This window comes from Dreissena polymorpha, chromosome 4 (assembly GCF_020536995.1).
Source record: "Dreissena polymorpha isolate Duluth1 chromosome 4, UMN_Dpol_1.0, whole genome shotgun sequence".
NCBI classification, from domain to species: Eukaryota; Metazoa; Mollusca; class Bivalvia; order Myida; family Dreissenidae; genus Dreissena; species Dreissena polymorpha.
The window spans coordinates 82,501,517-82,528,208 of NC_068358.1; the positions used below are offsets into that span (position 1 = coordinate 82,501,517).

General features: G+C 35.9%; 2 protein-coding genes across 3 annotated transcripts; one reads left to right on the plus strand and one right to left on the minus strand.

The window, feature by feature from the left end:
* Positions 1-1,044: 1,044 nt before the first annotated feature.
* Positions 1,045-8,356, minus strand: LOC127877638 (uncharacterized). The gene is made up of 4 exons (XM_052423717.1): positions 8,266-8,356; positions 2,751-2,932; positions 2,026-2,164; positions 1,045-1,566 (listed from the first exon to the last, which is right to left on the minus strand). The coding sequence occupies exons 2-4, from the start codon at positions 2,905-2,907 to the stop codon at positions 1,422-1,424; spliced, it is 441 nt and encodes a 146-aa protein (XP_052279677.1). The 5' UTR covers positions 2,908-2,932; positions 8,266-8,356; the 3' UTR covers positions 1,045-1,421.
* Positions 8,357-23,427: 15,071 nt separating this feature from the next.
* On the plus strand, positions 23,428-26,412 carry LOC127877632 (uncharacterized). Of its 2 annotated transcripts, XM_052423702.1 has the most exons (4): positions 23,428-23,552; positions 24,120-24,267; positions 25,193-25,317; positions 25,596-26,412. In XM_052423702.1, the coding sequence occupies exons 1-4, from the start codon at positions 23,456-23,458 to the stop codon at positions 25,928-25,930; spliced, it is 705 nt and encodes a 234-aa protein (XP_052279662.1). In that variant the 5' UTR covers positions 23,428-23,455; the 3' UTR covers positions 25,931-26,412. The 2 variants fall into 2 exon arrangements, with proteins under 2 accessions (XP_052279662.1, XP_052279663.1); XM_052423703.1 differs by lacking the exon at positions 23,428-23,552 and having other exon boundaries at positions 24,043-24,267.
* Positions 26,413-26,692: the final 280 nt, after the last annotated feature.

Here is a 26,692-nt window from a genome sequence, read left to right on the forward strand (position 1 = left end):
GGCTTTCAGTAATTTTGTTTGTCGTTTCCATGCCGAAAAAATCACGTTAAATCAAGCCTGAAAGCCGTCTAATTCGATAAAGTCTATGAAACTTCGTTGTAATTATATTTTACATGTTTTCTTAACTCGCTGTTTGCACACGGATCACTTGTTGGGGCTCCAGATAGTTGATTCAATCCAGATGGTCACTACAAATTACCGGTTTACAATAAAAATTTTTTAAAGATATACGGCGTTGATTGTTGTTGGTAATGGTGAGATATAATGATATCAAAGATCGCGAATGCCTTTTTTCCGCGCAGTTCTTAGCTGAATCTCACGCAAATCAAATACGGGGTGTTACGCCAGATTTCGTGGCTTATTTCGCATTATTCGCATTATTCAGATGCATTGTATTATTGATCATAAATATATAGATACAGAACAGAAATACAAAGAAGAGAATTAAATTAAAACGTTTATGTCAACCGGCAACACGCTAATCATCCTAACGTTTGAAATAGTTATACGCGCGTTCTTCGAATAGACCTGTTTTAGTGGTTTGCCGATCATTGTTATTTTATTCAAGTATTACTTCTTATCGGGAATCACCGCGGCCATGCTTAATAAATTGGTCAATATGGTGAAAAATTCAATAAAAAAAAGTTCTTATCAATCTAGTACGACAACCGTGGCTCATCATGTGTTTTTGGACACATTTGATTGATTTGTACATATCAATTATGTTTTATCCACACAAACAACCATTGTAACAACCAATAACACTTGCGTTCTTTTCTCTACTAAGGGATACTAAAATCTGTCACAGCAGATGACATAATCTTATGATTGGAACGCATGTATATTGGGGGTGGTAGGAGCGCAGACACATGTACTCACTCATAACGGCAACAGTCCAAAAAAAAGAATTTAGTGTCTCAAATGCGACATTGCCACGACATCGTTAATATTTACAAATAAGTTTAAAATTGATGTTTATTCCAGTACAATAGGAACAATTATATTATGAGTTTTATTGTTCAGCAATTAGTGTGTGGAATAAAAAAAATGAAGTTGTAAAATAAACCCATTCCGGTTAGGCTTTAACAATACATGGGTCAGAATTTAATCAATGTTTGGATGCTGAAAAAAATACAATATATTGTCAATTTTATGTAAATCAGCCAACATTTTCAGTTGCAAACAAAACTAAATTACATACTCCTAAATTAAAATCAATGAAATTCGTTTACTTAAGATATTACAGTATATATGAATTTGCTACGTTAAGTTATGTTTACAGAAAGCTAATTGATAAATTATGAATTATTGGTGGATTATGTCGAACGAAATCGCTACCACGAATAGTATGCCATGTTATTATATAAATATATCATGTTAATTACTAACAGTTAAATCATCAACACAAAGTCAAACACGACTCAGGGCTGATTTATTTTGGGCCCTACGGGTGCGACTTGTTTGCTGTTTAAGAACTTCCTTCTGATGAGGACGCCACTGACGATGGTTACGGTAACTAGGACGATCATCAATGGTACGAGGGACGCAGTCAGCACCAAAGGGCTCCTGTGGAGGGATGGAATTAGCTACAATTAGTTAGGAATGACATAGCACGCGGACAGCAAACTTTTTTTCCTGTTTCGGACTTTGTTATTTATGCGGACGCCACTGCCGACGGCGATGATAACTAAGACGATCATCACAAGTATGCGGATCGCAGTCAGCACCATGACGTTCTTGGGGAGGCAATAGATAAATTAAGATGGGACTGAGAGTACACAGCGTTGCGACCCGTTTCCTGTTCTACAACATCCCCTGAAGACAGCGGCGATGACTAAGACAAAAATCACAGGGTAAGTAACAAAGACTTCATGAACGAACGAGTCAATGATACAGTTTTAGCATTGTATTTCAATGAATTGTTTAATATGCTTCAACGTTTGCGAATGCCTTAAACTTCACTTTTCACTTAAAATTGATGCACGTTTAAATCTATAATGTTCCGTAGAGAGCATCTGAACCAACCTGTCTGAGCTATGTATGCGGGATGCTAGCGTGTCTGTGTCACATTCGTTCAAGCTCACTCCGTCTTTGCACCTCAGCAGACCGGTATCGTTATGGCTGGTTATATAATTTACACCTGTTCTCGACTCGAGCCCCTCGTCTGAAATATCATTATGGCTTCAATGACCGTGAGCGACCATTGCATATTACAACAATTAACCTATACATTGTAATATAGAACATATGAACAAAATATAACTCAATTTCATTTTTTGATGTCTCTGTACATCTGACAATATCACGGCAACTAACGTTTGCACTAAAGATAGTTAATTGTACTATTGTCTCATTGAATGCCATAAAAAGTAGAGATCACTGGAACAAGTTTCTGTAAATTAACACTGTCACCAATTGGTTAGCAATGCAATATATTTTGACAACCGATTCTGCTTGCGGGATATTCAAACATAAGTTCTTACACTTTGTTGCCCAATTCGAATACCATGAACTTTGAAAAGTCGTATGAGCAGGTTTCTTTAGCAGCAATTGCAGTTTTAAACAGAACTTCAAGAGCATTATTTTGAATCAATGACGATCGATGGCATTTGAGCGAGTTGGTCTGTGAATATGCGACCATGTTATTACCTTATAAAAGACGTTTAAAGAAAGACATCAACTTTTCGAAATAAATGCCAGAACTGAACGTTCAAAAGAACTTTACAAGTAATTCCACTAAGTACACTTACTTTCAGTACAGCTCCTGATATTTAGGGACTCCCCAGTGTGCTGCGCCTTCAGTTCCGGTTGGGCCACGATCAAAGGTTTCGTATAGAAGTGCAGGTAACACTTGGTCACATTGTTCCAAGTATAAGCCCAGCAGAAATAGCCGTTGTTGAAATTCATGTTTTCACAAGAAGTTTTACAAAAACTGAAATAATAATAATAAATAAGATTATTTGATTCTATTCTTTTATTTTTGTGTCATCAGCGTTATAAACATCTGTTTTGTTTGATAGGTCTTAAATAAGCAAACATGATATTAGTTGCAGAGTTACCGCACATGGTAACTGAGTGTTTATTTTGTCCGTCGGTCCGTGCGTCTGTCCTTTTTCACCCGCTCCACTCTCTTGGCTGTGCTATTTCTCAGCAATCCATGGTCGGAAAACAACGAAACGGAAACCTATATACTAGTCAATTGGACTTATTAACTAATTAGCCAAGAAGTGTGATGCATACTCCCTGGATCAGTGGAGTTAATCACGTGATCACACTATGACATAATCGCAGAAAAAGGGTGGCTCAAACGATAAATTTATAATATCTATCATTTTTATCAGGTTAAAGGTTTTATTTTTCATTTTCTTCCTAACCTATCTTATGATCGGAATCGAGAGCTTTCTATTGATACCTTAATTGTCGCATAAATTATCGTTCATATTGACACAACCTCAACATTTGTCTCTGATGCAGGTGAAGTGTTGTGGTAGAGTCCATGGAAGATTGCTAAAATTTGGGCATGGAAACTGCAGATCGATGTTGAAACTGCAAACGGATTACTACAAAATGTCATTTAAAATATTTCGTGATGTTCATGATATTTAAAATAACAGTAAGTGTGTGTTCATATAAATGCTGGGAACAATGATAGTTGTTTTAGTCTAGAAACCACGCACTTCAAGGTACATTAATGGTTAAAATGAATGTGAAGTCAAATTTATATATTTATATTGTCGCATAGAGTTTTCAAGAAATAGATGATATGTGTTGGATTCGATGGAATATCGATTTTATTTCACGAGTGATCATATAAAATAATATTTTCACGAGTGGCGCAGCCACGAGTGAAAATATGTATTTTTATGATCACGAGTGAATTAAAATAGATATTCCATCGAATCCAACAAAATTGTCTTTTTATTTTATGCTTTTTTCACCGTTAATTTACATTGTAAAAGAGTTTAACTGGATAATTTCGCTGGATTTATGACGTCATTTCGTCGAAAAATATGACGTCATTTCACAGTAAAACAGCGAAAAATATAGATATTTTTCCCTGTTACTTTTCACTGTTTAAAGCAGTGAAATGCCAGTTTTATTTCACTGATATTTCTTTATAAACCACCGAAAAGCATAACATAAAATGTGGTATTTTTCATAGAATTAATTCGTAACAAGAACGTTGTTTTACATCAATATCGCTTGATATGATCCAAATTCTGGAGCACTTTTTGCCTACTTTTATATATACAAGCTCCATCAAATAACTGTATTTTGTTCATTTATCATATTTAAGTACAATTCTAAAGAAGACGTCCATCAAAACCTGCGAACAACAAAATGCAATAAAAGCTTATGACAAAGTGCAATGGATTTTTACTTAAATACGCTTGCACATAATGTTAAATAAATAAAAATAATACAATTTGTAGTTGTTTGCAAGAACAATTAAGGTTAATAATGGTGTTTTTAACATTGGTACGCAGGGTACTATGATTCACCGAATCAAACTTAACCCGCATTCGCAACGAGAAGGAGTTCGCGGCGCGGGAGAGTAAACTTTACATTACAATTTTTCATAATGAAAATAGTCCATTACATGTAACGGTAAAATCGCGTAACACGGCTCTCCTTAAAGGTCACAGTGGGGGAAGGGGCGTCAACCAATACATGCATTCGCGAAGACGCGACGGGACCTGTAAATTAAATACTAGTACACACAAACTCGTGCGCTGCACAGCTGCTGAGGCTATTAATTAGCAGCCTTAATAACAGCCGATTCCTTATAAGATCAACAGCAGAACAACGGAAAACCACAATACCATTTTACTAAGTGATCAATAGGACCATAATTTCATTATGTAAATTAAAAATAAAAATTAAAAGAAAAAGGTTTTATGTTAATATGCATTTAATTCCATTTCATTAATGTTTCATAATGTTAAGTAATAGGCTGTTAATCGAGATAAATCTTGACAATCGGAAATTATTTATCAATATTCGCTAAAACTCGCCAGAAAACAACAAAAAGGTTTGTTTTGATAATTTCCTATAGTATTGTGTTTTATATATATTTAAATAATACTTATATAACTATTAGTCAGTTTTTCGCATCGATGGAAAAAAAATCGCGCTTTGAATTGATACTCGGTCACTTAATCGTCCGGAGAACACGTTATGGGCTATCAATAAACGTTGATAACACAGTATTGCTTTCAATATGAGGAAACAAAAACTACCGAAATAGTATAATGTCATGATAAGACGGCAATCGTTTAATTATCTTACCAAAAATGTTTGCCGTACTGTGTCAGTCGGTATGGAAATCGTTTTTGAAAGACTGAATAAGCTACCGAAATTCGCCAGCTTGGTATAAATAACACAATTTGACATCAATTTCTAAAAAGTAGTGTACTAAGATGTTCCATTTTAAAAAAAACTTAGAGGTTGTTTTGTGCGAAAATCGGCCTTATATCTTATGCGGCCAGCGTAACTATAGCCCAGCCTGCGCATCTCGCAGTCTGGTCAGGAGATACCTAATGAGACCACGAAGCCTTGCGTGATTTAACGCGGACAGTGCAAGTGCTCCTGACCAGGTGCGTCATAAAAAAAGCTCTAAAAAAGGGATTGAATGTGTCGAAAGTAAACTGCGTGTTAATCAAATATTGAAATGCCATATATTTCGAATGTGAAATTATCAACTCATAATAAGCCGTTTGATGCGATCTCCCGTAGCATAATTTTTATTTACGAACATGTACATGTTGTTTGCGACTAACAAGAATGCTCATTAGGGGGCGGTTAATTGGCGATTTTTTTTCATTGTCGTCGGTCAATGAAGTGAGCGTTTACCGCAGATTAACAAGTCATTACAGTTTTACCATTTACGTAATATAAAACGCTAATTAACACAGTACATTAAATGCAATGTCAGGCACCATCATCACACCATTAAACTGTAAACAATAGTTACTTATTAAAAGTTAAAAGCAAATGGTGAGCGATCGAATCCTTATGGCGATTAAGTTGCGAAAACAATTACATTAAAAACAAATACGCGGTAGCGATGTAATTCCTGTCCATTTATAAACCTTATTAACACTTTTTTTCTATAGTCAGTTGATAACAGTTGCTTTTTCAAGTCTCTTCGTACGCATTTACAGGGTAAACCATTCACTAAACATGTACGCCATGTAAAACCCGTGTTTTAATAAGTACTCGAAATAGTTGCTGTCGCCTGTCCATGCATGAAAAAAATGCATGTTGCAACAGACCAGGTGCTGTAACTTAATTTAGACGTGCAACTCCAAACATTTAGCATTGTATGATTTAAAAAAATAACGGAATTAATGCACACTATGAGAAAGTATTGACTCATTGTAATTATAGAAACAAAACGTCAATTTTCGACTAATACATTGCAGTAGATGGTACTTTATAACAATATTGGTGACGGTGGGGAGGCGAAGAGAACAGGAGAAACACTTTGCTGTCAATGCATTGAAATGGATAAAAATGAAATGGAAATAAATTAAATTTAGAATTAAAATTCAGGCAGAAAAATATATTTTTTTTAATGTGTTATGCTTGAGAATTAAATACAGTGCTCTTTACTTATTATATTTATTGTTATAATTATGGTTTGGTCCATTTTTTGTTGACGCACACAAAGCGACAGGTACACTCATGTACATAGAGCAAATAAGCTTATGATGTTGGTTGTCATCGTAACGCCGAAACTTGGCTAAAACTTTTTTCCTAAGCGCCAACCTATTTATTATTTTATACATCGAATATCCTTTTTTAAAGATATATCTTGTTTAAAGTAAGCTTCATCTGTGTAATAATAAGTGGAGTTGTGTGCATCCTGTATATAATTATTAGAGATAGTAAATCTATGCCATTTCACTCCTTAATGTTTTTGCAAAATCTCACCACTGTAGACAATTAAAAGTAAATTGCATTGATGTAAGCAGTTTTCGTGGTTATTTGAATGGCCTATGTTAAAAAGTCGAACTTTATGTCATATGCTTGTAATATTATGTACATTCAAAGAGCGAACAACCGCAGTGCCTTCAGCGCTTTGATTTAATTTGTTATATTATGAATGTAGTAATTGCACAAAGAGGACTGAACTCTCATAGAATGATTTAATTTACATAGTCGTTTCCTATCTTTAAACCAGAGACATTTTGTCAAAAATGCAGCACAGTCGTTTCATACTTTTTAACAAGTTATGTTTATTTAAACGTTCACTGTTTATACGTTTTAAAAACTTGTGTTGAGGAGTTAGTTAAACTCCAAAATCACAATCGTATATCAACTATAAAAGGAGAAAGTGAACGCTGCTGTCATACGAAGAATTTATACGAAATTTCGTGTACTTAGCAATTCATTGCAATACCTGCTTTAATGAGATTTCTATTGCAAAATCGTTGCCTCATTCATCCATATTCCGTACATACTCTTCATAGTTTCGATCACGTGACTACCTCTCCTGAGGATGTTCCGCTTTAATAATTGTGTCAGAGTTATGGGACGAAGAGAGTTCTAGAATAACAATTAATTCACAAGTTTCGTAGTGCTTGTCTTGGCTATTACCTACGGACAACTGAATTGAATGCAACTACTAGACAATTTCGAAAACATAATTATACAGACATCTTTTATTAAAAAGTATTGCTGTATCGGAAGATGAATTTGTCAGGCATGTAAAGCATATTAGTTGGTAAGAAAATTATTTTAGGAATGTATGAACAATATTTTACGCACGACAAGTCAGTGGTGGTTATGTTAATTATTACACATTATGTATACTATACGTAGCATTAGAACTGCAAATAGTGTATCGATGCAACGTCAATACGTTAAATAACATGGACCATTTCTACGTACTACACTACCTATGTCATCACAAAAAATTATTGTGAACTGCTTGTAAATTAACATATGAATGGAACGAGTACTTTACTATTTAAATTTGATAAACACATTAATAAAATTAATTTATAGAATGAACAACTTCTATCATTATCATCATCCTCAGCATTCACATCATCATCATTATCATCAGCAGCAGCAACAGCAGCAGCATCATCATCATTATCATCATCAACATCATCATCTATAACAACAAAAATATTGTAATCACCGTCATCATCTTCATCTGGAGCAGTACAAGCAGAAACATGGGCGGCGTCTACAATTTTTTCTGCTTATTCATGCGATAATTGTTAACAGCATTTCAAAATCAAAGTTACTTACCGCTCAGTCGGTGTGATCAAGTGCAAGGGAGCATTCGTGATCTTCCCGTCGGCGCCGATCAGTGTCGTGTAGTCTGTAACCTCGAGACCGGTGTCGGCTATTTTTTCGTATATGCAGTTTCCTGTCGCAAAACAAGTATCAGAAAAAGGAACGCGATTTCCATCATTGAATTAAATATAAAATACAACAACGGAAATGTTTCACCGTTTTAAACAGTACATGTATTTGAGTGATATCACGGTGGTAAGTTGACCTACTCACACGTTTCGCATGGAAGCTAGTTTACCAGTGCAACGTGCATATACTTATGCTGTTAAACAACAAACTGTCTTTTATAGAGAGAAACTGATGTGCTAGTTTTTTTACATCAAGTCGTAATTGCGTTATGTTGAAGTAAAGATGGTATTAGTTTGACATATGTTTGGTCCATGTGTCACAATTTTGAGAGGGGATATCTAATGTCATTGATATCATCTGTATGATCAACTCTTCACGTTCAATGTACGCTATATAGTAATTTTCATCAACTTTACTTGAAAATGCCTACTTTCGCTTTCGTTGTGGCACGGATAGCCTCTCGATTGGCTCGTTTTTCTGGCACGGGAAGCCTAGTCGTCGATTGATATTTTTATTTTTCTCAGTAAAATGAGTTTAACACTTGTTAAAAGTATTGATAGTAAAAATTTAAAATGGACCTGCGGAATACTGTGAACATGTAGCTGGATATATGCTTCAACTCATGGACCACCTCTTTTTATGAAAAATTTGTTTACGGGTTTTAATTTTTGATTTTCTTATCTGTTTTGTGAATTCCGAGCATCCATTTTTCTTACTCCTTACTCCTCCTACCTCTGATGCAAGAACTGCATTAATGGAACGCCGTAACTGCTTTAAGTTGAAAGAAACTGATAAGTTTGGCTAGTTAGCAATTAGTTGAGTCAGCCGGCAATTTTATGAGACATGTTTACATTACATAGTATCATAGTTTTCTGTTAAAGTGGCATAATGTTGGGTCAAGATGGGATTATATTAAGTTACTAAGACATCAGGTTGAATCTAATTTGCATAATGTTCAGTTAGTTAACATAAAAAGATCTGATTTAGTATATTTGGCATATAAAAGGTCTTTATGACATTAAGATTAACTAAATTATCGTGTTTTGGGGTAAAAAACTCAAGTTGATGGAGTCAAGTTATCATTATGCTGGATAAAACTGACATTTGATTGAGGCACATTTCCATACATTTAGCCAAACGTATAGTATGTTTAGTGGTATCTTTTTTTAATTCAAGTCAGTTTATTAAAATTAAGCGTTCAAGAAATAAAACCTTCGGCAATATCTTACCACTATCTTATACCCAACATAATTTGACTGAACCTAATGCCATATCCACTATTCATTTACACGGTGTGGAAGCATATCGGTCGCCTTTCTGTCAAAATGCTGCCTATCTGTTCATTATTCGCTGCCTCTCTGTCATAAACAAGAAAAATGGATGCTCAAAATTCACAAAACAGGTAAGAAAATCTAAAATTAAAACCCGTAAACAAATTTTTCATAAAAAGAGGTGGTCCATGAGTTGAAGCATATATCCAGCTACATGTTCACAGTATTCCGCAGGTCCATTTTAAATTTTTACTATCAATACTTTTAACAAGTGTTAAACTCATCAACATATGTAATGCATCAACTTCCTAGCTCTTATTTATTAAGTTTTCTCCTCCGCCATAACTAGAGAACGTTACAACAGTAACACAGACCCGCTGTGCATTTTCACAACATCGATGGGCCGCGTCTATGCGGTTACAATCACTGCAAAGACGAAAGGTGTCACGTGTATGCGGTGACTTTTCTATGTATTGATTCTCATTATTTCCCTGTTTCAACTGTCCGTATTCTTACCTGCCGGACATACGATTGTACAGGTTTCCGTCTCCAGTGAGTCGTAATCCCTCACGTGACATGAAGTGACGCATTCACTAAACGTATGGTACAGCGTGCAGCAGAGACCGCGCTGTCGTGTTCGAGTTCCGGTTCCACAAGTCTTGCTGCAAGCAGACCAAGTACCCCACTCCTCCCAGGAGCAGTCAGCACTTCCAGTTACGCAGTGAGTCGAGATTTGGGAATACGTCGTCTGCCACAATAATGATGCAGATACGAAGATGGCTATCCATATTATCGTTACATTCATATTTTTAAATTCAAAAATGAAGTTTTTTTATATTAATATTTTAACTACCCGGTAAGCTCGTAAACTTTATGCGTTGCAGGTTACTTTATTAAATGCTAAAAAATACTGACTCTGCTTTAAATTTGTTATCAGTCCCTATAGACATTTTTGGGGGGTGGGGGTCAATTGGTTTTCGGCCTGTTTTCGGAAGCAATATATCAACATTTTCTATTGATAGAAGTGAGTGGCGATAATCAAAATGACACGTTACAAGAAGATAGATCGGTCCTGAGGCAAGATCTTGCTGGTCCGGAATCTCACAAGTTGTGTTCAAGTCTTTTGATAATACAATGACTGCAGATTCATTATTCTACTTTTATTTCTTACAGCTTATTTGCTCGACAGTAATGATATATGCTATCACTATTTAGTTAAAAACCACATATTGTCAGCACATAATGAGCTGCTCGCTTAACCAGGTATACAGAATTTACGAGACACCCAAGGTCTATTTCATTTAATACAAACACTTACCCAATAGCACTGGTATGAAAACATGATGTTATTAGTATACACCTGCTTATTAGTCACACCCTTAACACGCTCCACTGTTGTTTAATGCTATTATTAACGTTATTGCTGTACTGTCAAACAGTACTTAATGTGCCGTTAGTTAAATGACAAATCAGCAAAACAAATAGGTCTAACGGCAAATACTTGTATACACCATAAAAAAAAAGAATTCGTTCTTATCGAAAATAAGACTCTCCATTTCCATTTACGTTTTCAGAAAGCCAATTGCATGTTTTCGGTATTATTTGACACGTTACTATAAATTTGCTTGGATTTTAATTGATGCAACACAACATCATGTTACCATATGCTTACATGTACAGGTATACAGCAATTTCAACTTTTACAGTACGATTTAGTTGCGTAGTGGATCTGGTGCCGTGTAGCGACTGGGAGGTCATGGGTTTGATCTCCACGGCGGGAGAGTTCTTTCGAAATCCCACAAAGACACAAAGTACTGGTTCTACCCAAGAAACGGAATCGAGAGCGTTTCTATAAGCCTTCTGCTTTCGATGCAATCGAGCTGAGATAAATAGGTTTAAACTCAACTAATACGACGATGAAGGACAAAGTCACAATACACACGGAGCGTATATTGTCATCTAGAGTCCGTGCACGTATGTCTCTGGATGCGAAAACCATTTTAAAAGTATACACAATTTTTTAGGATGATAATTTAATCTATAACTGAGACGCTGATGTTTGTTCGATTAAATACATACAAGTTGCCACCAGTTTTTAGCTCACCTGAGCACAATGTGCTCATGGTGAGGTTTTGTGATCGCCTTTTTTCCGTCGTGCGTCGTGCGTTGTGCGTCGTGCGTTTTGCGGCGTCAACATTTGCCTTGTTAACACTCTTTAGGCCACATTTATTTTCCAATCTACATAAAATTTGGTAAGAAGATTGTTCTCAATGATATCTAGAATGAGTTTGAAAATGGTTACGTTTGCTTGAAAAACATGGCTGCCAAGGGGCGGTGCATTTTTCCTTATATGGCTATATATGGCTATAGTAAAGCGTTGTTAACACTCTAGAGGCCATATTTATTGTCTGATCTTCATGAAACTTGGTCAGAAGATTTGTCCCAATAATATCTTGGACGAGTATGATTATTATGCCAGTTGGTTGAAAAACATGGCCGCCAGGGGGCGGGGCATTTTTCCTTATATGGCTATAGTTAAACTTTGTTAACACTCTAGGGGCCACTTTTATTTTCCGATCTTCATGAAACTTGGTCAGAAGATTTGTCCCAATGATATCTTGGATTAGTTCGAAAATGGTTTCGGTTGCTTTAAAAACATGGCAACCAGGGGGCGGGGCATTTTTCCTTATATAGCTCTATATGGCTTTAGTAAAACCTTTTCAACACTCTAGAGGCCACATTTATTTCCAATCTTCATGAACTTTGGTCAGAAGATTGGTCTCAATGATATCTTGGATGAGTTCGAAAATGGTTCTTGAAAAACATGGCTGCCAAGGGGCGGGGCATTTTTCCCTATATGGCTATATATGGCTATAGTAAAATCTTGTTAACACTATAGGGGCCACATTTATTGTCCGATCTTCATGAAACTTGGTCAGAAGATTTATCCCAATAATATCTTGGACGAGTTAAAAAATAATGCCGGTTGATTGAAAAACATGGCCGCCAGGGGGCGGGGCATTTTTCCTTATATGGCTACAGTTAAATCTTGTTAACACTCTAGAGGCCACATTCATTTTCCGATCTTCATGAAACTTGGTCCGAAGATTTATCCCAATGATATCTTGGATGAGTTCCAACATGGTTTTGGTTTCTTTAAAGACTAGGCCACCAGGGGGCTGGGCATTTTTCCTTATATGGCTATATATGGCTTTAGTAAAACATTGCCAACACTCTAGAGGCCACATTTATTTCCAATCGTCATGCAATCTGGTCAGAAGATTGGTCTAAATGATATCTTGGATGACTTCGAAAATGGTTACATTTGCTTGAAAAACATGGCTGCCAAGGGGCGGGGCATTTTTCCTTATATGGCTATATATGGCTATTGTAAAATCTTGTTAACACTCTAGAAGCCACATTTATTGCCTAATCTTTATGAAACTTGGTCGGAAGATTAATCCCAATAATATCTTGGACGAGTTCGAAAATGATGCCGGTTGGTTTAAAAACATGGCCACCAGGGGGCGGGGCATTTTTCCTTATATAGCTATAGTAAAATATTGTTAACACGTTAGAGACCACATTTATTTTCCGATTTTCATGAAACTTGCTCAGAAGATTTGTCCCAATGATATATTTGATGAGTTCAAAATGGTAACATTTGCTTGAAAAACATGGCTGCCAAGGGGCGGGGCATTTTTCATATAATGGCTATATATGGCTATAGTAAAACCTTGTTAACACTTTAGAGGCCACATTTATTGTCCAATCTTCATGAAACTTGGTTAGAAGATTCATCCCAATTATATCTTGGACGAATTCGAAAATGATGCCGGTTGGTTGAAAAACATGGCCGCCAGGGGGCGGGGCATTTTTCCTAATATGGCTATTAATAATAGTAAAACCTTTTTAACACTCTAGAGGCCACATTTATTTTCCGATCATCATGAAACTTGGTCAGAAGATTTATCCCAATGATATCTTGGATGAGATCGAAAATGGTTTTGGTTGCTTTAAAAACATGGCCACCAGGGGCGGGGCATTTTCCTTATATGGCTATATATGGCTTAAGTAAAACCTTGTTAACACTCTAGAGGCCACATTTATTGTCCAATCTTCATGAGATTTGATCAGAAGATTGGTATCAATGATATCTTAGAAGACTTTGAAAATAATTATGTTTGCTTGAAAAACATGGCTTCCAAGGGGCGGGGCATTTTTCCTTATATGGCTTTAGTAAAATCACAAGTGTGACTTGTCTCTTTCGGTACTTGCTCTTGATGATGATGCCGCTCGTGATGGCGATGATGACATATATGATCACCAACGGTACGAAGGAGGCAGCCAGCACCAGGGGTGCCTTCACGTGTGTGTCACGTTTGTTGAAGCTCTCACAGACTGTAGTGTCTCTTGTAGACCGGTATCGTTGTGACCTTTTGTGTTATATAAACTGGTACTTGATCCAAACGTGTTGTCTGAAATGGCATTATGACATGTATGACAGTAAGACCACAAGCACATCTGAATAAAAACAACAAAAACTAACCTATATAGTGATCTCGTTTAATTACTTTACATATTAAGGATATTTCATGACAGTTTAACCTCAAATGGTTGTTCGTGGTGCTATGACCTCACAGTGGCTGCTTGACGCAATAACTATCTAGATATCAACTGCATTTTATTTAAAAGCACTTCAACAAACCTTTGCTTAATAAATATTTGCCGTAAGTATGCAATGACCTATTTAATGAGATATCATTCTTGACGTTACTTGTAGCAGAAGCAACAGCAGCAGCAACTCCTATATGAATTTGATTTAACATATCCAACATATAACATGTAGTTTGTAATACAGTACAGAACAGATTTATGCATATACAGCTATTCGTCAAAATAAAAAATATAGCAATAATTAATACACATAAATACTCATTCGTTAAAACAACAACAAGTTTGTTTATGCATTTTTATTAATATATGATTTTTGTGAGAATGTTATATGTAAGAGAGTGCTCTTTATTATTTTTTAACAAAGTTAAATGAATGTTAAAGTCCGTAATTGATTGAGAAAAAAATAATGCGGTTAAATAATATATACAAAATTCATATTCTGAGGAAAAGCTTAACAAATGTTTTCGGCTATAAGTTAAAGACGTATCAGCATAGATTTCCTAGTCTCATTCAATAATTGTAAAAATTTAAACATACTTGGTCTTCTTCTGTAAACATCAGGTAATAATAAGTGTATTTCTAAAATTATCATACAAAGGGTATACATGTATCAAAACACAATGGTATTCATCTTCAATTTCATTAAGAGTACATAATTTACAAATTCTTCATTTCTTGGAATGTTTTGGTGCCTACCAGTTTCTATACATAGAAAATGAGAAGCTAGTCTTATTTTTGCTAGTATGTTTCTAAATTTAGAATTTTCAATTTTTTTCTAAGTTCTACAAAGATGGGTTTCAATTCATTGTAAAGAAATAGTGATGAAGTGTCATTAACATCAGTTCGCCATTTTGAAATAAACAAATCATGTAATCTATTGCGAAACATTACAATAAAGCTGTAAACATTAACAGATTCTGGATACAGAGGGGGTAATCACGTGACAAACAAGATGGCGACGTCCATGCCGAGGCAGGTATTTTTCGTCGTTTTATACCCTTTATTACTTGTATTATTATTTTTTATTCCGCTCACTTTCCAGCAATATTAGGAAGACAGTTACTGGCTTTTATTTCAAAGAAAAATTCGCTCTATATCTCGACTTTACTCGGTGCGAAATTTCTTAGCGGGATGACCTAATCAGGGCTCCACTAAGAAAATTTGCGGGGAGTAAAGTCGAGATATAAAGCGAATTTAAATACGAAATAAACGCTAATCACCTTTTTACTGATGTGGCTGGAAAGTGAGCGTCATTTAAACAATGAACAGAAGTAATAAAGGGTATAAAACGGCGAAAATAAACTGTCTCGGTATGGACGTCGCCATCTTGACTATCACTTGATTACCCCCTCTATCCACACGTCATTTAAATCCGACTCTTGCAAAAGTTTTCGAACGTTTGATGCCCATGACTTTGAATGAGGATGATCACATACTTCTTTATATTGTCTACAAACAATATTGCTTAAAATACAGTTGGACGATTGTTCGTTGAACAATTATAAGAAATATTTAACTACTCGTAAATATCGACATATATATCGGGTACCTACCAACTTCGGCATACAAAGCATTTGAATTTGTAGAAGCTTTCCGATTTAAAAGCCATTTGCAAAATTTGCGTTAGACTCCATCAATATTTTCAGCTTTAGTAAATCCCCACACTTCGCTTCCATAATTAAGAATTGAGGCAACATAGGCATCAAACAGATTAAACATGATTTTAACAGGTGCATTCAAAGATTTTGTAATTGTAAATAATGACTTCATCGCCCTTAGCGCTTTGGCAGACAAAGTATTTGTGGCTTGTATAAACACGCCACTGCTTGACTTAACTATTGTCTGTCTGTCTGTCTGTCTGTCTGTCTGTCTGTCTGTCTGTCTGTCTGTCTGTCTGTCTGTCTGTCTGTCTGTCTGTCTGTCTGTCTGTCTGTCTGTCTGTCTGTCTGTCTGTCTGTCTGTCTGTCTGTCTGTCTGTCTGTCTGTCTGTCTGTCTGTCTGTCTGTCTGTCTGTCTGTCTGTCTGTCTGTCTGTCTGTCTGTCTGTCTGTCTGTCTGTCTTTCTGTCTGCCCGTGTATGTGTGTGTCTGTACCAAACCTTGCTCATAAAATGAAAACTCTTGGGTCTATGTTTTTAAACTTCACATATGCAGGCACCTCATTGAGATCTACAGTCCAGCATGTTTTGAGGTCACTAGGTCAAAGGTCAAGGTCACTGTGACCTTTACATTCAAAATATAACATTGTTTCTAAAATAGCTGCCGTGCGGCTTCAAAGCGCAGTAGGGGGCATTGTGTTTCACAAACACAGTTCTTGTTCACCGTAATCTGCCTTTATGAAAGATGACAATTTTCGTCTTGTCGACATTGACAGTTTAATTTCACTTCGTGCAATACTTAAGCAAATTGTTCAGGAAAGATTGTAAACTATCAACGGATTCAAAGATTAATACTGCGTCGTCGGCGAAAAACAGATAGATTGATAATTGATCAATAGTAATGCCCGCATTAATATCAGCTTGTAAGTACAACTCAATATCATTTAAGAATAATGAAAACATTATCGGCGAACATATCTCACGTAGTTTTAAACCTATGCCGGATTCAAAAATTCTGAAATACTATTCATACGCTTAAAGGGGCCTTTCACGATTTGGTAAATTGACAAAATTGAAAAAAAGTTGTTTCAGATTCGCAAAATTTCGATTTAGTTATGATATTTGTGAGGAAACAGTAATACTGAACATTTACCATGCTCTAATATAGCCATTATATGCATCTTTTGACGATTTAAAAACCTGAAAATTATAAAGCGTTGTGCACGCGAAACGATTGAATAATTTGGAGAGTTCTGCTGTTGTCGCATTATTTTGTGAAACTACGATGATTGCTTATATATAGTATATAATACATTTGACATTGTATGCGGAAGAATGGTCGAGGGATCTAAATCGGAGACTTTTTACGCCAGGACTCCAGAGATCAGTGGTTCGAGCCCTGTTGAGGGTTACTTTTTTTTCTTTTTTCAATTTTATTCTTGATTTTTTACTGGAGCTTTTTATGGCAAATGTTTACATTTATCAAAAGAAAGCATTTAATGACAAACTTCAAAACATGCCAAAATCTGTGAAAAGGTCCCTTTAAAATGTAACAACAACAACAGAACTCTCCAAATTATTCAATCGTTTCGCGTTTTGCGAATCTGAAACAACTTTTTAAAATTTTGTCAATTAACCAAAACGTGAAAAGGCCCCTTTAAGAAACTTCGACGATTGCGTAATATATAAAGTATAAAATACATCCTTTATTGTACGAGGACGGATGGCCGAGTGGTCTTGATGATAGACTATAACTCCAGAACTCCAGGGGTCAGTGGTTCGAGACCTGCTGAGGGTTACTTTTTTTCTTTTTTAAATTTTATTCTTGATTTTTTACTATGCTTTTTATTCCAATGTTTACATTTATCAATATAAAGCATTTAATTAATTTACGAATATGATTTAATAATAATTCCATGCGTTACCTTTTACATGGACACTTTCTTTAAAATATTCGTAGATAATAATGTCCGAAAAACACGCCTTATTATTACCTAATCGTTTCGTGGTCATGAAAATTTCTTCGAGTGATATGGATCTATCGCGTTTGTACATCAGGTTTGTATTTCAACGAGCCTCAGAAAGTTTAGTGTGTTTTTTTCACCCTTTTGGGAGTGGAGCCTGGTCCTTTTGGATTTGGAAAAATTATGTTGTTTTGACTACAATTGGAAAATGTGTTTTGTTGCGCTGTTGTTTTTATAACAAAAGACCTAAACAATTAGTAATAAAGTGTTTTAAAGAGCTGAATGGGAGATAAAGTAAATGTTAAACTCTATTTTTAAATCAATATTTCGAAACCTTACATAAGGAATTTTACTTTTTCAATTTGGAATGATTTCCTATAAAGACCGATTAACAGCCATGAATTCTCAGGGAATAAACACTGAAGTTGTAATACTGCTGCTTTTGTGAATATAACTCAATTGAGTAATTAATTTGTGTTATTCAATCCATTTTTATGTTCTAGTCTGTTACTTTTTTTTAAATTTAAATTGCGATTCCATGAGGTTAAAGATTCTGTTTAATTGTGTGTTGTGCGATTTATTTATTTATTTATTCATTTATTTATATATGTATGTATGTATGTATGTTTGTATGTATGTATGTATGTATGTATGTATGTATGTATGTATGTATGTATGTATGTATGTATGTATGTATGTATGTATGTATGTATGTATGTATGTATGTATGTATGTATGTATGTATGTATGTATGTATGTATGTATGTATGTATGTATGTATGTATGTATGTATGTATGTATGTATGTATGTATGTATGTATGTATGTATGTATGTATGTATGTATGTATGTATGTATGTATGTATGTATGTATGTATGTATGTATGTATGTATGTATGTATGTATGCATGCATGCATTGATTGATTCATTCATTCATTCATTCATTCATTCATTCATTCGTTATTTATTTATTTATTTATTTATTTATTTATTTATTTATTTACATAAGGAATTTTACTTTTTCAATTTGGAATGATTTCCTATAAAGACCGATTTACAGCCATAACTCAATTGAGTAATTAATTTGTGTTATTCAATCCATTTTTATGTTCTAGTCTGTTACTTTTTTTTAAATTTAAATTGCGTGTGTGTGTGTGTGTGTGTGTGTGTATGTGTGTATGTGTGTATGTATGTATGTATGTATGTATGTATGTATGTATGTATGTATGTATGTATGTATTCATTCATTCATTCATTCATTTATTCATTCATTCATTCATTCATTCATTCATTATTTATTAATTTATTTATTTATTTATTTATTTATTTATTTATTTATTTATTATTTATTTATTATTTATTTATTTATTTATTTATTTATTTATTTATTCATTCATTTATTCATTCATTCATTCATGCATTCATTTATTTAATTAATTATTCATTTATTTATTTATACAGGTGTGCGTGTGTAACACTACCCGAATCGCATCTAATCATGTTGACTGATAGACCTGAAGTCATTTCTTGAGTCGTTGTACTGACAGAAAGGGAAGTGTTGACGGAACAGAAACCGCAGTAGCGCGCACGGTTTAGCGTCCATACACGTCTAGTAGCGGCTTCGGCCAATATCAGAGCACTGATTAACTATTACTGTTTGCAGTAGCAAAGCAACTATTCAGTTAATATTTATATTCTGATTTTTTTTAAAGTCTCAGACCTTGACTGTTGATGATTGCTGGGACCAGTGTGGCTGGTGGCTCAGGAGTTGACTGGTAGTTGACCGGGAATGTCGGTGCAAACGTCTGCCCAATATTGGGTCTTGTCACGGGTCCTGTGAGGTTGGGCGCGGATGTAGGGTTGGGGTCCGGGAGGGCATGTTTGTGCAGACCGGGACTCTGCAGCAAGGGTCGTTGGGGTCAGTGCCGAGGTTGCAGCCCACGGGCAGGTTCTGGTACACACCACACCTGGGGAATGTAAATGTTAAATGAACGTAGTTTTATCTACTATGAAGGTTTTTTGTACTTACAAACTTCATGTTTGAATCAACTAAGTCGGATCAACTAAGGATTGCAAAAAATTATCGGCCTTAACATAACTTGAGATTAATTACATGTGTCAATTATATGATACATTTGTAGGTAAATAACTTTCAAAGGCATGTGTTGTAACAAATATCCTATGCTGGGCAGTTTATAACTGTGAATACATTTTTAACTTTACATGGCAAATGATTGTGTTTTTAAAATAATAGAATTGACATAATACAGTCAACGTAAACCATGAATCACAGTAAAAATGCCAACTTCTGATATTGAAGTTTTCTTAACAATTGGTAAATTAACCTCTGGTCACATCTGTAGTAGCCGGTCATGTCATTCTCACAGACACACTTGAGATGGCAGCCATCATCCCATCCCTGGGAGAACTTGATGCCATTGTACTCGCAGAAGTCTGAAACAGATGCAAGTAACTCACACTTTACAAAGGTATCTCATAGCAATATAATTACTGGAATAGCAGTATACAAGTATTAATAGGACTGGTGCATTATGGCATCAATCTGAATACAACTATGAATCTAAGTCATAGTCTAAAATCATAACATATTAATATAATCAAATTACTCAAAACTCGGTTTTGAGTAAGTAAGTATACGAGAAGCACCATTCCTGACAACACTCTCAATGACATTGTCACACCAGAAGGTCACATACTCTTTATATTTTAAGGTTGCCTGGGCGTAGTGGATATGGCGTCCGCCTAGCAATCAGGAGGTCAAGAGTTCTATACCCACTGTTGACGCGTTCTTGAGATCTTATATACAAAAAGTTCTGGTTCTATCTGGGAAACGGACTCCAGAGTGTTCAAATAAGCATTTGGCGTTCGATTCAATCAGCGTTAACAAATTGGTTAAAACATACTCCTTGGTGTTGGAGCAGGTGTTGGATTGGCTCCAGGGATGTATCGAGAAATAGTAGGGCCAAGGTGTGGTGCCAGGGTGGACTTCGCTTGTGTATTAAGCACATCTGGAAAATACAAGAGCAATGAACTATTCAAGAAATGTACATATCACACGCAAACGTGAATTATCTGCACTTTTTTGAGGGGGGGATACCAATATAGAGCTTAAATTGTTTTGTTTTGTTTTTAAACGTGTTCAATAACTCTTTTGACCATACAATCAACAATTTGCTTAGCAAGAAACCATTTTATTCGCTCTTACATTTCGGTACATAATTATACACAGTCCAGCCACAGCATTAACCCATTCACAATTGTAATCACATCCTTCTTGGCACTGCTGACATTTGCTGTAGGACTTGCCCTTGTACACGCACACAGCTGGATGTACATAATTTAAATATTAAAATTTAATTTATACAGATAAAGGCTTTATTTAAGTGTACTTCTTAACATACATTCAATCATAATTCAGACTTTTATGAAGAAAAGGGAAAATAAATGAGGCAGCTTCCGATCAATATAATAGTTTAACCAACACATGTTTAATAAAGTCTGTAACAAGCTAGTAACAATTTTAGAGCATGCAGTTAAAACTATCAACAACTTTTAGAAAAGAAGCCTTGGTGTCAACCACCTCTATCTGCATCATTCTTTATGCATAACATTTTGTTAATTACTTAATCACAAGTGGAAGCCTGTTAAAATTCAAACGCTGGAAATATTGTTCATGGATCTCAGTCTATTCTTTATTCTTAAGACTATGTGTGTGTCAAAATAGGCCTGGGATTCACTAAGTGGCTCAGGGGGCTGGGTCGATCCGTTGGGTCAGGGCATTGGGAGAGGTGCAGTCTACAAAGGCTAATTAAGGACAACACTGTCTGTCTGTCTGTCTGTCTGTCTGTCTATGTCTGTCTGTCTGTCTGTCTGTCTGTCTGTCTGTCTGTCTGTCTGTCTGTCTGTCTGTCTGTCTGTCTGTCTGTCTGTCTGTCTGTCTGTCTGTCTGTCTGTCTGTCTGTCTTTCTGTCTGTCTGTCTGTCTGTCTGTCTGTCTGTCTGTCTGTCTGTCTGTCTGTCTGTCTGTCTGTCTGTCTGTCTGTCTGTCTGTCTGTCTGTCTGTCTGTCTGTCTGTCTGTCTGTCTGTCTGTCTGTCTGTCTGCCTGTCTGTCTGTCTGTCCGTCCGTCCGTCCGTCCGTCCGTCCGTTCGTCCGTCCGTCCGTCCGTCTGTCCGTCTGTCTATCTGTAAATGTTTAAGGCATTATTATGATTTAGAAAGCGTTTTTTATCAATTACCGTCTAAACATCCTCCTGAAATATTTCTTCTGAGCAGGTTCCACTTTGCATGGAGTCCGCGACACTCAAGTGACAGGAAGTTACACATGTTTCGACCTTCTCCGCCTGTGTACAGCAGACGCCGCGCTGTCGATTGCGAGTTCCGGTTTTGAAAGTCTTGCCGCAGACTGACGACGGACCCACGCCTCCAAAGAGCAGTTAGCACTTCCGGTCGCGCAGTGTGTTAAGTTTAGAGAAAATGTCCTCTGACGCAGAAATGATATAGACGCGAGTGAACACAGCACGATCTTAGTGAACAATTCCATCACGTAAACTTATTTATAAGCAGAGTATAAACTGACGTTTATGTCATAACATTTGTCACGATCCAATTGCAACTGAGTTTAATATAGTCACTCAACTTTGATTCTTAAGAATATATATCATAAGAAGATCAATCAATAAAATCGAGACACTACCAACATTGATAAATCGCGTTTGTAAACAATACCAATATATGGCATTTCTGATAAGTCATCTTTTGGAAAACGAATAGTTGATATTCAATTAGATATGTAAATTAATTGAATTAATTTGATATGACATTAATATTGCAACATATTTAATATTATTTTTTTAAAGTTAATTTCATTAGCGTTTTTCTGATAATATTACGAAATATTTATTCGACTTAATTAATTGTCACGATACCCAGGCATTTAAGTAAGGAAAGTTGAGTGAATTGTATATTATTAGTTCTGTGACTGCTACGACATACAATTATTGTTATCCTAAAGCTGTCCACCGCCTAGTGTGCGGAAGTAATGTTAACAACATGAAGCGATACAAGGACGTGGGAATAATAAAAATGACACGAATATCTGATAGATCAGACATGAGAAAAGACCTCTCTTCTCAGTTAACCTAAATGAAACGTTAAATTAATAATACAACTCCCTTTCATAGTTTAACATTTTTGTGACAGTTTGTTCGCTCAAACCTTCTATATTTAGTTAGAGACCGTATATTTTTGCTGTACCATGTATACACGCGTTTCAACGCATTTACAATCTGGCCATTTCTGGCAAAAGCCAGCGTGACAATAGCGGGCAATCATTATGATATTACACCGGCTTGTCAGCCAGTCCTTCAGTGCACAAATGTTTAAATAAAGTCAACCAGTTTTTTATTTCAGTTACGGTATGTGAACACCGGCATAAAATGTTTTGTCTATTAATGAAACTCAATACCCGTCTCTTTAACATTGAAAATAAGTTTTGAAGTGAAACTAAATAGTAGCGATTATGTCTCACTCGTATTAAATACGTACATGTATTTGTTATTGCTTAATATACGTTTCGCTCATCAAACGGACTTATTAAAAACTGGAATGATTTTATTAGCATTTGTTCTTTCCTCGCTGCTAGGTATGTCATAGCTTTTTGATGAATAAAAAAATATACGTAAGACATCTTAGCATGACAAAAATACTTATGATATGAAGGACTTTGAAGGACACGCATAATAGTTTACATACTATTGTTTGAGTTGCATAAATTCAAAAAGGTAACAAATAAGTCGACAAATATTTTGCCTAAATAACAAGATGTTGATCTGGTTTCATAGCTTAATCTTGCAAATATTGCTAGTTATTAACTGTGTCCGCTAATGAGAAAACGGATATTCACGATGCTTTATAGAAGGACAGAGTAGCTCCTGACCGCTTGTCGCATATGGCATAAATCCCATTTCGCATAACGCTAATATGCAGTTGCTTTTTGAAATAGATAGAAATATAATTTGCTAACAGAATACCAAAACATGTTGTTGTTTTTTTTAAATGTATTTACCCATGTAACACAATTTTGTAATACAAAAGCGTACGTATTTGTTGATGAACACCAGAAAGTGCCATGTTTCCGTTATTTTGAGTATAAACTCAGTTTGAATCTGGTAGATCGAGTTATTAATCAAACCGACCAACTGAATTTCAGAAAGCGCGTTGTGTGCAGAGAAGTGCGTGTACAACATGACGTCACAGACCGGTATGAGCATTACGAGGCACGAGACAACCGTGTACTGTGAGGACGGATGTTGTGCAACCGCAGAGCTGCCGAGCAAGTGCTGCGAACCGAAGGAATGGTATAGAGACGCTCAACCGTTTGACTCACCTCTTTTCAATTTTACTGACTTCTTTTAGAAAGTGAAAATGTATCTGCTTGTTGTGCAATTTTATTTAACTTTTCCAATATCATAAACTTCTTTTTCTCCTAAATGACGGACCTTTCTCCTAATAAACTCACAGTTTTTCTATTTGATTGACCTCTCTCCCGTTAGACCGACCTCTCCTATCTGACTGAACTGAGTGAACTCTCTCCGATTTGACTGACGTCTCTCCTAATTGAATGACCTGTCTCCCAATTAACTGCCCGATTTCCCATTTGACTAAATTATTTCCATTTTGAGTGACCTCTCTTGAATGAACTCTCTCCTTTTCGTTGACCAGTTTACTTTCCACTCTCCCATTTGACTCATCCCTTTCCCAGTGGACACAGCTCTCTCCCAACGGAATGATACCTCTACCTGAGTTGCCCCCTTTTCATTTGATTTACCTATTTTGCATTTCAGTCCCGCTATCACGGTAGGTTTTATCAGAATATTTATTAGGGTTTATGATGCTCTGGAACGTTTTTTTCCATTCGACTTTATTTTAATATGAAACATCGTACAGTTTCTTCAATACAAGATTTTGTAATGTCATCACTTTCGTCTATATTTAGATTAGTAGATAAGTAAGTGTAAGATTTTGTCATACGTGTACTCACTCACATCCCATACTTTCTTCCTCACTCGTAACACTAATTGCCAACAATGTTTAAAAAAATAACTTCAGGATAACCGATCACCGTAAATTGACTTGAATACAAATGTAGATTCTACTTTAACTTGTAAAAACACAATTATTTAAAACAGACCAACCAAATCGCTCGGTAAACATAATATCGGATAAGTCTCCCGCGATAGAGATGAAACAAACTTTAACAAACACAATAGTATACACTTTCAGGAACTCCTGGATGATGGCGACGTTCGTGCTCGGCGGTTCACTCGTCGTCGTCATCAGTGTCGTGATCGTCGGCGTCATCGTCAAGAAGAAGACGCGCAAGAAGGAGCGCGTGGGCACGGCTGACGGTACTCAATACATGAGAACCACGCTCTGGGAAAACCGGGCTTAATTCGTGTGCGTAAAGTGTCGTCCCAGATGAGCCTGTGCAGTCTGCGGACTGTACATAGGCTAATCAGGGACGACAATTTCTGTCCAGACCGGGTTTCGTCAAAAAGTTACTTCCTTAAATGAAATATAAAAGAAAAGTGGGAAGTGTCTTCGTTGATTAGCGTTGTGCGCAACCTACATTCCCGTTGATTAAATCTACTGAATTATTTAACGTAATGGGACTGTTTATTTTCAGGAAAAGCTCCAATACACGACATATCTCGATTCTACAAGGACACACATGGCGTCACACATGACGTAAGACCTCCTCAATACGATGACTTTATGATGTATCCTCGGGATAACCATGATAATGACGTCCCAGGTAACGTTTTTCCTCGTGCTGACCATTTTGATTACGTAACGTTTCCATGTGCTGACAAGGATGATGACGTAATGGGTCACGTGAATCCTCGCGCAGATCAAGACATTGAGGTCCCTACTATCATTGATGCGAACGCCCAAAACATGCCACGTGATAAAACGAGTCCACAGATCCCGGACTATATGTTGGTTCTGGACAAAAACTAGGCTTGGCGAAGGATTTTGTTAGGGGTGGTCCACTGGAATGAATAAATATTTGAACCGCGTCTTGCGAAAATGCGTCTTATTCCATATGAGTCTAGCGATCGCGCAGTCTGATCAGGAGCCACCCTGTCCGCTATGGAGACCAGGAAACATTGTGTGACCTTAAAGCGGACAGCGTAGCTTCTGACTAGACTGCGCAAAGGCACATGCTGGCCGTGGCATTAGACACATTTTCGCATGATGCAGATGATTTTATCTATATTTTGACATGTTTTGTATAAAATTATGTAATTTGTTACTTGACTTGATTAAAACCCACTCGATTTTCATGTAGTTGAATTATTCCTTGTTTCAACAATTTCTGCACCATAATAACTACTTGTAAATGACCTTTATATGCACATAGGGACAAGTTTCTCGTCATAAGTTACATAAAATAATGCGTTTTTTTTTTTACTTTTTATTGGTGTAGATCTATTTCTTCATTGTTGTTATGTTATTTTTTTTTAATAATTTTTGATTTTAACAAATAAAATTTCGTACACGAACATGGCTATTCGTTTTGCATCCGACATATGCCGTTGTAATGTGTACTAATATTTATATTACCATCATTGTTTACATTCGGGATTTTCCGCGCATGCGAACTGACTGGTTGGCAAAAACGCTGGTTACAGAAACCTAAAACATGTATAAAGGGCTTTTGTTTAGTCAATAAATCGATACAAAAAATCCGAAATAAACATTCAAACTCTTAAAAATAGT